We start from the raw sequence: 14,750 nt of genomic DNA on the forward strand, positions 1-14,750 counted from the left end.
GTGTGTGTGTGTGTGTTGTGTGCATGTTGTCTCCTGTAATCCGCCTGTTGTTGGACCTCACTCTCTGCCATCTGTCCAAATGTAAGCAGAGCAGCCAGGTGTAACTGTACGTCTTTGTGTGTGTGTCACATTTTAGCACGATGACCATACACGATGCAGCCTTGTACTGTCTACCAGAGGCCTGTACTACGAACCCAGTTCAACAGAACCTGGATATGTTCGAGTTACCCGGCTTACCTAATCCAAAACAAACACGCTCTCGCTAAGCGGTCCTACGACACTGGTTCTCAACTCGGTAACTCAAGCCAGGGTTTCTCTGTCCGGCTGAGTGCGTGTTCACATGAAAGGGGCGGGGCTAGCAACAATTGACCAATCACAAACATGGAGCGTACTGGCAGCGCAGCTTCATACTTCCTGAATGAAAAGTCAACAATATATTAGACAAATATGAAGAAGTTAAACTTTAACAGGTTTATGATATCACTGCCCCGTCTAAAACACGATCTGACTTTCATTACATTTGACTCGAATGTTTCGTCAACTTAATGTGTTGCTTAAAATAATACTTCTGCATCCAGTATGTGACACTGTGAGTGTTGCACGGCCAGATACGGCTCAGCTGACTCAGATCAGGAGATATATGATACATTATGATACATTATGCAGGGTTCGTACGGGTGCTTGAAATCCTTGAAAATGCTTGAAATTTGACGTGGTGTTTTCAAGGTTGGGAAAGTGCTTGAATTTTGGGAATGGTGCTTGAAATTGAGAAAGTGCTTGAAAATGTAAATGCTTTACTTCTACAATAAATTGCTGTCTGACTGAATAGTTCGCTTTTTAGATTAAAAGAAAAGAATTGCTTCGCTTCTACATAAAACAGCTCCGCTGCGGCCTTCCCGCGCTATGCGCGCGACCTGCAAGTGTTTGTGTTACGTGTGACCTGGGCATTCTGATGAGAGTGATAGATGACTGTGTGCCAGGAGGAGGTTGCAGTTTCAACGAGCGTTGGCTAGCAGAAGACAAATACAAGCCATGGCTAAGACGAGGGTCAAGCCCACGAGTAGCCTCCTGCAAAGTTTGCAACAAATAACGATGGGAGAGTCTGCGCTGACGAGCCACATGAAAGGTACGCTGGAGTAGAGCATTTTAGATTAGGCTAACGTTGCATGTTACGTTTGTTTAAGCTAACGTTAGCGAGCTGAATAGCGAACTCCATGAGGGATAATAATAATTGCAGGGGACAATCATTTCAGAGGAGCGTACCTATGTTATGTGCGTTACAGTCGCCATCCTGTGGTGTTCAGAGGATGAAGCACTCACGGCATTTCGTGTTATAGTCACGAAATATAATCTATTGATTCGACACAGAGCGATTTTCAAAGCAATGTATTTCTACTGGTAGTATGTTTCGTGCCTAAACCAAATGTGACTTGCTCTATCTAAATCAGTCACATTGACCTGTGTGTGTGTGTGTGTGGTGTGTGTGTGTGTGTGTGTGTGTGTGTGTGTGTGTGTGTGTGTGTGTGTGTGTGTGTGTGTGTGTGTGTGTGTGTGTGTGGTGTGTGTGTGTGTGTGTGTGTGTGTGTGTGTGTGTGTGTGTGTGTGTGTGTGTGTGTGTGTGTGTGGTGTGTGTGTGTGTGTGTGGTGTGTGTGTGTGTGTGTGGTGTGTGTGTGTGTGTGTGTGTGTGTGTGTGTGTGTGTGTGTGTGTGTGTGTGTGTGTGTGTGTGTGTGTGTTTGTGTTACAGGGAAACACTCACAAGAAACACCGGCTGTTGTTATACTTGCTGTGATGTTACATTAGTCCGTTCTCTGCTTGTAATTATGCCGAAGCTTCAAAGTTGTATTTATCATCTGAATTTGCCGAAACAAGTTTAATATTCTGAAAGCCAAGACTTTGTTTATTTGAAAACAGATGAAAACAAACTGTCTTTTATATAAAATTGAAGTATTATACAAGTAAAACTACATTTTGCTTTAATCCCATGTAATTGTAGAATGAACACAGTCTTCCTTTGAAGATGTATAAGTCAGGTGTCTTGAGTAGTCAGCATTACCTACAAATCATTGTACACATTTGTAAATATTATTTTCCACTTGTTACCATTGTGAGTCTATTTTTATGCAGCTCTGCCTGATTTTGTGGCTACAATTCAGACTAATACGCTACCAGAGGTGGAGAAGTACTCAGATATTGTACTTGAGTAAAAGTACAAGTACTCAGATCTTGTAGTGAAATTATAAGTACTCAGATCTTGTACTTGAGTAAAAGTAGAAGTACTCAGATCTTGTACTTGAGTAAAAGTAGAAGTACTCAGATCTTGTACTTAGTAAAAGTAGAAGTACTCAGGTCTTGTAGTAAAAGTAGAAGTACTCAGATCTTGTACTTGAGTAAAAGTACCAGAGTGTAGGAATACTCTGTTACAGTAAAAGTCCTGCATTCAAAATGTTCCTCAAGTGAAAGTAGAAAAGTATTGTCATCAAAATATAGTGAAAGTAGCGACAGTTAAAGTAGTCGTTGTGCAGACTGGTCCATTTCAGAATAATATATATGATATGTTTTATAATGATTGATCATGAAAGTGTTCTCAAAGCTGGTAAAGGTGCAGCTAGTTTGAATGACTTTGTATACTGCAGGGTAGCTTGTGGATTTACTCCAGGTGGAACTAAAGTCTGATTTAACACTTGATTATATTTCACATCATTCATCCACATCTGTGAAGTAACTAAAGGTATTAAATACATGTAGTGGAGGAGAAGTACACCATGTACCTCTGACTTATGTTCACTGCCAACCTAAAAGTACCTCAAAAATAGTAATCAATAATGTATTGAAAAGTTATTTGGCTGATTGTTTTATATTGGCTCAGCCAGGTTATATGGGAGGCCCAGTCTACGTACAGATCACTCATTTTGAAATATTAAACTTAGTTTTCTTTTCTTTAATTGTTCATCCTCGTGTAGAAGGCTATCACGAAACACACATTTGGTTGTTTATAGCATAAAGAACATCTGATTTAATGTGAGGTAGGGAAATAATCATTTGAGTATGTGTATATAAATATGTAATTTACAACAGCTGTAAGATGCTTGAAAAGCTTGAAAATGCACCTTGAAAATGCTTGAAAAGTGCTTGAATTTGACTTTGGAAAAGGTGTAAGAACCCTGATTATGAAGTGATATGCCGCGGACTGTACTTAATGTTACTCTGATCCGGTTACTTATGTTGTGGCAGATATTTAAGTAAGCTTTCTTAACGCTAATGTTATAATAGTCAGATTGCTCTGAAGATGGGAGGTGATATTCTATTAATGTTCACGTTCACACAGACGGTGATTTTTGCCGGCCGTCTTTCCTGCAACGGCAGCTTTTCAGCTTACAAATCACTCCCCTTTCAAACTGTATTCTTGTTTATTAATAACAACTTTTTTTTACTGTCATATAGATGAAAATCTATTCTCTTATTTCTTATAACTATAATGATCATATAAAGGTGTGCCTTTACCTCACTGAGCTGAGGTTATCAGAGCCGCTCAGTCTTTCAGGAGAGAGCTCTCTAAAGCTCTCCCCCCTGCGGCCGCTTACACAGTACATTCCAATGTTAATAAAAGCTGTATACGTTTTTTGGGAGTTTGATTTATTTTAAATTAACACAAATACAAAATTAAAACCTATAATTGCACACTAAAACCATTATTTAAAAAAAGAATTATTTCACATAAACCTCTGGTTTTTACTGGGGCTTGGGCGGTTCAACTTGATTTTGGGGGGGGGGTGCCATAGTTTATGGACGCTGTACGCAATATAGGCGTAGTGCTGTTAGTATAAGGTAATAAGATGTACTTTGTTGATCCAAAATCGGGAAATTGTGTTGTTATGAAATAAAAAATATATAATTTTTTTTAATTTCCAACTTTTTTTTCTTTTCTTTTTTTTAAAATTGTTGGCGCCCCCCATTGATTGATGCGCCCTTAGCATTCGCCTATACTGCCTATGCCAAGGGCCGGCCCTGGTACAGTGTGTTACCATGTATAAAACACAGTTTTTTCTGACACAAGTAAAGTTTTTTGGTTCGGATCAGTGGAAGTTTGTTGCAAAACTGTGATGTGTAAAATCCAAGATTTGAGATCCAAAAATGCTTTTTCTATCCACAAATACAACTGAATTAACAAATACCTGATTGAAGGTTGTAAATGTTAGAAAGATATTCACAAATGCTTTTGTTTATTTGTAATTACATTTTTGTATTTACAGATGTTTTTATTTGTGGCTATTGTTGGAGTGTTTGCAGATTGCACATGGATTATTGATCTGTTCACATATAAATCATATTGAGACAAATCGGCCGTCTATGTTCCCTCCAGAGGGAGTTTCTCCCAGTTTGAACCAGAAAATGAGCAGAATATGTCCTCTTTAAAGACATATGCACAAGAGTCAAAGAGAGACAGAGTCTCAGAACTCCCTGTAAAAGCACTTTTGCTTTGATCCAAATAGATATTTTTGTGATAAACATTAAAACTGAAGTTACCTACTGTAACTCCAGCTTCTATGAGTATAGGCGTACACTCAAAGAAATAACTCATTGGATTAACTCAATTTTATTGTTGGCAGGTTTTCCATCCAATAAATATATGTGGCACAAACTCAAACTAATGGCATCCATGCAGTATAATGTAAATGAGTTAGTCCAACTCAAATTTTTCAAATAGAGTTTAAGTAAAATGATAACATTACCTTTATGAATTTAGATAATGCTAGTCCACCTAAATCCTATTTAATTAATTGAAAATGAAATAATGAGGTTAAATATAATTTAATAAAAATGTGTTACACATGATAGAAAACATGGTTTAGTTTTTTTTATTTTTAAATTCACATTATTCAAAACAATCCTCCATTCAATAGTGTTTTAAAATGAATGAATTCACACTGAAAGATGAAAAACATTTCTGAAAGATAATACCATTTTTAAAATGGCAGAGAAATGGAACTCCTATAATTAACTTACAAATCTCCCTTTGCCAAATACAATGAATACAATATAACAGGGGTATGCACTGCTCTTCTAACAGGACAATAACACATAACATAAAGAGTGCACTGCAAACACCAACATATGGAAATAGTGTTACAGTGTGTTGAAACAAACAAATACAAAAAAGCACAAATGATTGATATAACGGCTCAATCTGCTCTGATTAGGAAACTCGTGAATAAAATGACAACAATGAACTCATGAGTCACTTCTTTTTCACATTTCAATCGAACAACTTGATCTTCAGACTTTCGATTTTACCATTCAGCTTGTGCCCATCCAGATTCATCACTACCTTCTGCATGAACTCGCAGGTGTGTTTGAGGTTGTCCGGAAAGCTCAAATCCAGGGCATAAATAAGTCCCAATAGCATGACAAACCCCACAATCACGCTGCCCAAGTTGTCCATGACTATATTGCCTTCGATGACAATTCCCACGTCCTCTTGCTGCCCATCCACATCTCTTTGAAGTGTGTATATGCCCATGACTGTGTTTGCCATGTCCCTCTTGGCATCTTCAGAGGCAGTGGCCTGAACAAAGACACAAACATACAACATATGTGTTAACTAAAACCTGAATTACTACATTTTATAGAAGCAGATTTACTTATGTGGCTCTCCTCATTGATCAAAACAGTTTTAGACTAACCCTCTGGTATCACTCAAATGTACTACCCAATCTGGCCACTCAGGATAAAAATGTCCACTTTCAAAAACTTGAATGATAAAATGATATGATAACAATATTATATTTAAATATTTTTCCCCCACACTTTTTGGGAAGTGTGGGAACATTTTTTAAATGGACAATTAGGGTAATTTGTACACAGTGTATTCGAGACCGATTAGAAAAATTGAAATTCCAAAAAGTATCTAGAAAAAACACAAAATCATTATAGCCAAATCTGATGTGAAAAATTACCAATTTGGACAAAAATGTCCTGAGTGATACCAGAGAAGGTTAGGACCTCCAACACAGAACTAAATTAAGCTTGTAAGAAAATGTTTACATAAATAAATTATAAAGATATATTCCTGTATGTTCTGTTTGATTATCAACTTTATCTTATTTATTAATTCAGGTATTAAGTTATTTGTTTACATCCCTACTTAATCATGTAATTTGTTGTTATTCCTGTAGTTAATTATGCATTTACCTACTTATTTTGATATGTATTTGATTATTTATTATTTAATAATTTATTTCCTTGATTTATGTGATTATGTAATTATTCCTTTAACAATTTAGTAATTGCTGCATTCACATACCTTTTTAAACATGAATCTATTGATTAATATATTTCTGTATTTCAGCATTTATTTATTATTTTATTTATGTATTTATTCAATTATTTATAAGTTCTTACATATGTATTCATGTCCATATTTATTTATTCATTTATAGATGTATTTATATATAAATGTAAATATTTATTTCAGCATTCATTTATTATTTGTATTTATTTCCAGATGTATTCATGTTTTAATTCACATTTGTATTTATCAATTGTATTCCTATGTTAATTTATAGATGTATTTATATCTGTATAAATGTATTAATTCACTTTTTTCTATATTTATTTTAACACTTGCCCGATGAAATTACTTCTGTATCTATTTATTATTATTTTTTTATTTCTGTATTTATTCATTCTTACATATATTCATTCCTATATTAATGTATACATTTATTTATTTCTGCATGTATTTATGATATGTGATAAGATATTTAGATGTAAGCAGGGATAGGGTTGTGTGCCATAGAATTTTCTTATTATAAATGTAAGTAATGGTGGTTATAATTGTGGGTAACACTGTTAACCACTACATTGAAAACATATTGTGATAAACATACCTGATACTCCTTAAAAAAAGAGTCTGGATCCTCGTTGAGGTAGATCGCGATGCTTCGCAGGATGCACCCCCTCTTGATGTGGATGTTTTCAAACTAAAGCAGGGGCGATAAATCAAAGACAATTAAGCACAATGCATGTGCAACAGAGCAGGTCTACAAAGTAGAGGGCTGTATCTGTCGTGTGTTTCCCTAAGCAGGACTCCTTACCCCTACATTTCCACAATAAGCTATTGCCTTAAAAACACTATAAAAGCAGACAATTTCTTAAATGTGTTCATATGAGCATGGACAAAAACAATACAGTGAAAAACGAGGTTCTCTGCATTTATACTAACCAAATCTGATATTGCAAGGGCTTCCTTGATTTTGTGGCCCTTTAGTCCTCCTTTGATCTTGAAGATCTTCAAGAGCTTGTCTGAGAAGTGGTCCAGCTGCCACATGAACTTTGATTGAAGTGGTGATGTTGTGATCCTCAAAAACTCCGCATTCACCTTAAAAATATTATTAACAAGCACAATACAACCAATTGTTACTTGTTTATTAGAATCACAACCATGCAAGGATGTAGACATGAATCACAAAGGATAATAATAAAAGACTGTCAACAAATACAAATATTTACTTACTTCACTCTGCTGAAACAGAGCAGGCCATCTGCATTTGAAGTCCCCTATCAAAGGCCTTTGCTCCACAATCTCAAGGCGTCTGTGAGAGAAGGTTTTTTCCATTTTTGCTTTTATCACCATTTCATTGTCACGCTTTTTCAGTTCTGACAATAAGGCAATTCTCTCGTTCTCCAAGCTTTCTGTGGTTTCGCCTTTTGGGTGCAGAGGAATGTAGTTTATTTCAGCTTTTCTTGTTTTTTTTATGTTTGCTGCAGCTTTGCCTTGGCCTGTTTTCTTGTGCTTTAAGGAGTTCACAAGGATTTCAGGATGTCCAAGACGGCCAAGCTTTGTACGATAGTTTTTGCATTTGTACTTAAGAGACTGTTTCCACCCCCCAAATCCTATCTTGGATCCTAGCTGCCCCAAAACAAGGGTGGGCCCTCGTCAACGCTGCAGCTACCTCTTCACACTGATAGTCTTTTGGATATTTTGTGAATTTGATCATTTCTTGGGCTAGGCCATCAAGAATGACTCCTTTCAGCTTTAGGCCAGGCTGGAAGTATGTACCAGTTGTCTCAAACTCTGCATTCTGTAGATGAAGCTCAAATTCAGCCTCGTAGGTGAGCTTAGGAACCACAAAAACTGTGGGCCAGGATAACAATTGTGAGGCCTGAGCTTCAGGGGATGGATGCGGGGTTGACGTATACACCATATCATCACTGCAGCATGAGGCTATTGATGATGCAGGGATTAGAGACTCTGAGCTTCCAGTAATTGAGGTCTTATCAAATGAGTCAACTGTGTACTAAGTGATGGAGGGCTCAATATTTGACAATATAGGAGAGTAAATTACTTTCAGTGTGCTTTTATCCTGAATTTCAGACACTGATGTAAGATTCATGAACTCGTTAAAGTCAACATCCATGTATTGCAGACGGAAGTCCTCTTTCAATTGAAGAGATGTCTTGACAAATGTGTGCAGTTCTTCAACTGTTGCTGGGATTCCCGAATCCAGGGTCAGTTTTCTAGAGTCAGACTAGTCGGCAAAGATGATGCGCAGAAGCGCCCGACCTGCCGTTATGGAACACCTTTTAATCTAGAGCGGAAACAAGGTGAAAGAATAACAAGAAAGAAACACATTAGGATTATATCAAAGATGAACATAAAAATGTTTTTACAGTTTAACTGCCCCTTAAATGTGCATGTGTCTGCCGGAAATGTTTTAACAACAAATACCTGCTAGCTAGTTCCAAACTGCAGTGTTTGCACTGCCACATGCATAACCTGAAAAAGAGAATAAATAGAATTAGCAATTGACACTGAACAACTGACAATGTCACAGATCAGCTTGTGCAAGTATTGTGAAAGTAGCCGTGTACTTACCATAAATAAGAGGTTGCCCCAAGATGCTTGTTAATGCTGATCAAACTGCAAAAGACAACATAAATATATTAGAGGTGTGATTAAAATGCTTATATATTTGAATTTTCACAGACAACACATAATTGCCTAAGATTGCACAACCCAAAAAAAAAATGATAACAGATCACACTTTAAAATTAAGAGTCTAGTAGACATGTTTTATAAAGCAGGCCTACGTTTCTGCACAACTCTGGGTGCCTGCTTGTGAGTGAGGTAACCCATACAAGATTCACATATATATATTATCTCATTATTTATATTAAATATTTGGCAGTAAAAAACTAAACTCAACTGAACTCCTACAGAAACGAGTGGCTCCGCCTGTCCTCCTCTGCCTGCACTAAGGCCAGGAGAGAGATGGACAGACCTGCTGAGCTTTATGATAGAAAATGGCGGCGCTTACTGGGCTGCATGCAGGCTCTGCCTCATACTGTTACCTCATTCACTTGAATTACTCTTTGCATTTTTTGGTTGAATTTAAACTGAATTTCGGTGTACTGTGTTCAATGACAATAACGTTAAATCGAATGTAATATAATCTAATGATCTCCATTATCCAGTATTCAATGCTAACCGTATCTAGCAAGCTAGCTAACAAACCAGTTATCCAGCTAGCTAGCTTGCTGCTTTACCTCGTGCACTTGAATTACTCTTTGCATTTTTTGGTTGAATTTAAACTGAATTTCGGTGTACTGTGTTCAATGACAATAACGTTAAATCGAATGTAATATAATCTAATGATCTCCATTATCCAGTATTCAATGCTAACCGTATCTAGCAAGCTAGCTAACAAACCAGTTATCCAGCTAGCTAGCTTGCTGCTTTACCTCGTGCACTTTAATTACTCTTTGCATTTTTTGGTTGAATTTAAACTGAATTTCGGTGTACTGTGTTCAATGACAATAACGTTAAATCGAATGTAATATAATCTAATGATCTCCATTATCCAGTATTCAATGCTAACCGTATCTAGCAAGCTAGCTAACAAACCAGTTATCCAGCTAGCTAGCTTGCTGCTTTACCTCGTGCACTTTAATTACTCTTTGCATTTTTTGGTTGAATTTAAACTGAATTTCGGTGTACTGTGTTCAATGACAATAACGTGACATCTAATTTAATATAATCTAATGATCTCTACTATCCAGTATTCAATGCTAACCATATCTAGCAAGCTAGCTAGCTTGCTGTTTAGACCCAACTAAAAACGGAGCAAAATATAACACGGTGGTTTCAAATATTCTTGTCGATATAATGAAAAGGCATTAGGCCTACTTGGAAACAGGGAACATTCTAAACTACTAGAAAAAACAAATACTTACCAAATAATAGACTTTCCACCGTCAGTTTCACACCGTCAGTGTTAGACAAAAGGCGGCAAATGACAGAACGGATTTTGTGCATGCGCAAAGGTGATGTGCAAAGGGGCGGTCCCAAATGAAAACAATTCATTTTGAGTTGCTCTGTCTTAAATACATTTAATAAGTGAATTGATTAATGTAATTTGTGTTACACTAATGAACTATACTTAGGTTTATTTCTTAAATAAAAATATTTAAGTAAAGTGAAACAATTATTAATGTGTCAAGTCTAAGAAGGGCTTGAATCGTTTTTTTGAGTGTAGCCCTCTAAGGCTATCGCTATTGGGTAATCCCCCTGTGCACCCGTGCAGCACTGAAACACTTGTAGTCCACCCTCGGGCTCCCTTCCGGTATAAATAGGAAGGGGGCCCGACAATCTGCTCCCATACAAAATAACTTCTCTTCTGCTATTCGTGGAGCCAGTGGGGCCCAGCACTTAGAGGGCTTCGCCAATACTCATAGAAGCTGGAGTTACAGTCGGTAACTTCAGTTCTATTTCGTATAGGCTTCGCCCTCTAAGGCTATCGCTATTGGGTTAAGGGCGAAGCAAGATGTAGTCTGCGCCCCAAGGGCATGGAGGGCTGCTCTAATAGTCTCACTATGGAGTGAGACAGCAGAGCGATGTTGTTTGCCGCTGCAGACGCCTGGAAGGCACATGATGCATCTGATCAGTCTGGCGGACGACAAACTGGTCCCCGGGGGAGGAAAGCAAGGGACGCCGTGCGGCGACCGTGCTGGCTTGCTTCACCTCGAACAATGCCTTCAGGTTCGGCTCCAGGGGAGGCGTGGTCGGAAAACCAACATCCGTTAACCCCTTAGTGAGGGGACGTATGAGGACACCGGAGCCTTCAGGCTCCTAGGGGCCGCCGCCGCTCCTTCCTGGCACTTCCGGATCGCCGGGAAGCGCGGCCAGACCGGGTCACTCCTGACGATCTGTACCCGGGAGAAACACTCCTGCCACCGGCAAGAGAGCTCTCCTGAGCCGGGGGAACGAGGAGACATCTCCAGGCCGCTGCCTTTTCGATGATCTCCGGCAGTTCCTGCAGGATCCCGCCTATCAACGGCAGAGCCGTGATGGCGGAAAGAGGGACCGTGGGTCCCGCAGCCGGGCCACGCCAGCACCGGGCTCCATCTCTGTCTCCTCCGTCCGGGGGAGAAACGGGATGGGGAAACCACACGGTGATCCGTGGATGGAGGCGGGGTAGGAGAACTCAAGGGCTTGGTCCATGGAGTAGGACTCCTGGACTGGCCAATCATCCTCCTCGGCCGCAGTAGCGAGAGCGTCCGCTCTTCGCTGTCTGTCGGCCAGAGGGCGACGGGCACAATGACAATGAGCACATGACACCTGCTGGGCGAGAGCTGCGTGCGCGTGCTCCGACCCCAGGCAGGATTCGTCTGGCATGAGGAGCAAACTCTAACACAACCCTGTGTACTCATGTTTAAGGATCTTTTTCGAGGTGGCTTTTAAAAGAGCCTTTACTCTTTAGTGTCTCTACAGTGCTTCCGCACCGGGGTGCTGAAGAAAAGAGAGAGCAGATTGTCGGGCCTCCTTCCTATTTATACCGGAAGTGAGCCCGAGGGTGGAGCCCACCTCGCAGGTGGGCTTGGACTACAAGTGTTTCAGTGCAGCGCGGGTGCGCAGGGGATTACCCAATAGCGATAGCCTTAGAGGGCGAAGCCTATTCGAAATAGAACGTGTAGCTTTGCACATCACCCCTGGTAAGGAGAATGAAGTCAATGAACCAAACAGGAGTAAGATGTAAAATGACACACTTTGGGATTTTGCCTTATACTCTGCTTCGTCTGTGCCGCAGGTGATCAGCAGCGATCCGTACTGGGTTCCCACCACAGAAGAAGAGTACCTGCACTTCGGGGAGAAAGCAGACTCTGCTAACCAGGCCCTGAAGTACACCAACGCTGTGCGCCGCCGCAAGGGTCTCTACGTGGAGGAGAAGACCGTGGAGCACGCAGAGAAGCAGAGAACTCTGGGCAAGAACAAGTAGAGCAGAACAGGAGCAGATCATCCTCCTCCTCCTCCTCCTCCTCCTCCTCCTCCTCCTCCTCCTCCTCCTCCTCCTCCTCCTCCTCCTCCTCCTCCTCCTCCTCCTCCTCCTCCTCTAGGAGCAGCTCTTCCATTAATGACATGTATTACTTTTGTGGTCCGATACAACAAAGATACTTATTTCAGACCTGCTGTTCATTCCACAGTCATTGATGACTCCTTGCATATTTTCTTGTGCAACAGAACACATTTAAAATACACATATTTATGGTCTCGGTTGATTGGAGTGAATGATACATATTGAGAATTAAAGTCTGCTTTTCTTGACGAATCAGATTGTTTTCATATGTTTTAAAGGCTAATGTATCACACGGACAAAGATAGCATGGACAGTGAATACTGGCCATCAAATTGCCCCATTGGATTGTTAAAGTAAATAAACTTATAAGATGGAATTTGGTGTTAAACATTATTTGGCATTGCTTTACAGATGTACTGTTCTTTGGCATGGCTTCAATCAGTGGGAAAAGTCAACTTTAACTAACGGCTGTGAAGGTTGGGGGTTCGATTCCCAGTTGCTGCATTCATCAGTGTGTGAGTGTGTGTTGATGGCAGTTGCATTGAGCAGGTGCAGCCTCTGCCTCTGTATGGATGTGTGTGGATAGAGTGATGCAGGAATGAGTCCTATAATCCAGAAGATAAGTGATAAAAGCATGTTATCACTCTCGGTTCCCTTGTGTTAAAGTCAATTGTTTTTCGAATGTGTCTGTTGTTAGAAGCCTGAAATCAGGTCTGTGGTTAACACAAGCTGGAGAGTTTTTGTTCTACGACACAAAATACGTCAGTAAATACTCGACTTGTGAATTTATGAAGATTCTATGCGTCTCAAAAACCGCGGTTGCTAACAAGTGAATAATAGAGACTTCTAACGAACATTAGCCGCCTTTAGCTTAGCGGTATAGATATTCTGAGTTTATGACCATCGTCCCCCTCAAAGTGGTAAACCTTAAAGGTAGAGAGTCCCCCTAATGAAAGACTCTTTTATTTTCGAGATTTGAATCTTGGCATTTTAAATGGACCTGTATAAATACCCAAATAAATGTATTTTGAACTGATACCCTAGCAACATAATGTGCTGAACAGTCCGGGGAGGTCAGTGTTTTTCTCTTCACTTCTTTAGGTCTCAATGTCTGCACTAATGCACACAAACAGCACCTGTCTGATTGTTCACGTGTCACGTTCTGAAGAAGCTGCAGACGCCCCCACCCTCACCGTGCTGCAGACTGGCAGCCGGAGCTCCACTGCCTGCTAAAGGCCAGCTCCTCCTGAGAGACTCAACCAATGCAACGAGAGGCTCGTCTCGCATCACAGACTCCGTTACAGTCATGCATAATTGAAAAGCTCTTTTTCCCAGTGAAATCTGGTAGTTTTGCTTTATTCAAGAGACCTAAATAAATGTACCCCCCCCCAAAAAAAATACAAATGTGGTAAGAATTGGGAAGTGTTTTTGTGAATCCAATTGGGAAATGTGTTTAATAATCTGTGATGGAAGGCTGTTCACACGTTACAGAATAACAAAGTCAATCTGACTGATGCATCTAAATGTGGGGAGGTTTTCCTGAAGGGGTTGCACTGCAAACAGAAATAATGAATGATGTTTCTCAGAGCTCGTCTGAATAATGAGGAATCTGTTGTCGGCTCCTCTCACACCTCCAATTTTTTATGAATCCATTTTTTATTTCACAACTCCCTCTCATCAACCCACTCCCTTCATTATTTTGCCCTGCTCCTTCCCATGTTAATACTTGTAGAAAGATGTATCGTTCTTGTTTGAAGAAGCAACAACATCAAACAGTCCCTCTTATTAACTGCTATCAAGGTGGAGGTTACATTATTCAGTTATTAAGAACAAAAAGGTGACAGTTCCAAAACTGGGCCCTGTTGGACGCCAGCCAAACCTCCATATTTATTGCAACACAGCATCATTCAAATCTCACACGTAACAAACAGTGAACGCACCGTAATGTATTTTCAAAATAATGCAGATGAGTAAGGCCATCTCCATGGTGTCTGTGTCCTGAGGCCATGCAGAGGTCAGCTGCATTTCCTCAACAGAAATTTGAATGAAGAATATTTTATCACTTTTAAAGACTTATATCAATATAGTTTTAAATCATATTAAACTATAGGAACTATTCATACAATTACTTTTACAATATGTATTTTATGTTGTGTGTGTTTTCATCAACTTGACAACCTGCACACATCAACAAAATCTCATAAAACAGCTGAGCTGCTTTGCTAAAGAACTTGTCCAGACATAAATAAATAATATTCACTGTTTCGGCAGTTTGTTCGATGTCCTTGCCTAAAAAAAAATTACATTTTGCGAATTTTAAGACTATACTTATAACATTAATTAGGCCATGAAAGCCCTTCCGTGTACCATGATACTAAAGTTTAGTGTAGTTTGC

General features: G+C 39.5%; 1 protein-coding gene and 1 long non-coding RNA gene across 3 annotated transcripts in view; one reads left to right on the plus strand and one right to left on the minus strand.

The window, feature by feature from the left end:
* The window catches only part of efl1 (elongation factor like GTPase 1), a 150,273-nt gene extending 137,542 nt beyond the window's left edge, over positions 1–12,731 (plus strand). For both annotated transcript variants that reach the window (XM_034226973.1, XM_034226974.1), the window contains exon 23: positions 12,089–12,731. In XM_034226973.1, the coding sequence (XP_034082864.1) occupies positions 12,089–12,277 (189 nt within the window). In that variant the 3' untranslated portion in view covers positions 12,278–12,731. The remainder of the gene's footprint in view (positions 1–12,088) is intronic.
* LOC117553155 lies at positions 8,542–10,524 on the minus strand. Its single transcript, XR_004570085.1, has 4 exons — positions 10,236–10,524; positions 8,878–8,922; positions 8,731–8,778; positions 8,542–8,590 (listed from the first exon to the last, which is right to left on the minus strand). It is a non-coding gene; the product is annotated as an uncharacterized LOC117553155 (long non-coding RNA).
* Positions 12,732–14,750: the final 2,019 nt, after the last annotated feature.

Source organism: Gymnodraco acuticeps, unplaced genomic scaffold, assembly GCF_902827175.1.
Source record: "Gymnodraco acuticeps unplaced genomic scaffold, fGymAcu1.1, whole genome shotgun sequence".
NCBI lineage: Eukaryota > Metazoa > Chordata > Actinopteri > Perciformes > Bathydraconidae > Gymnodraco > Gymnodraco acuticeps.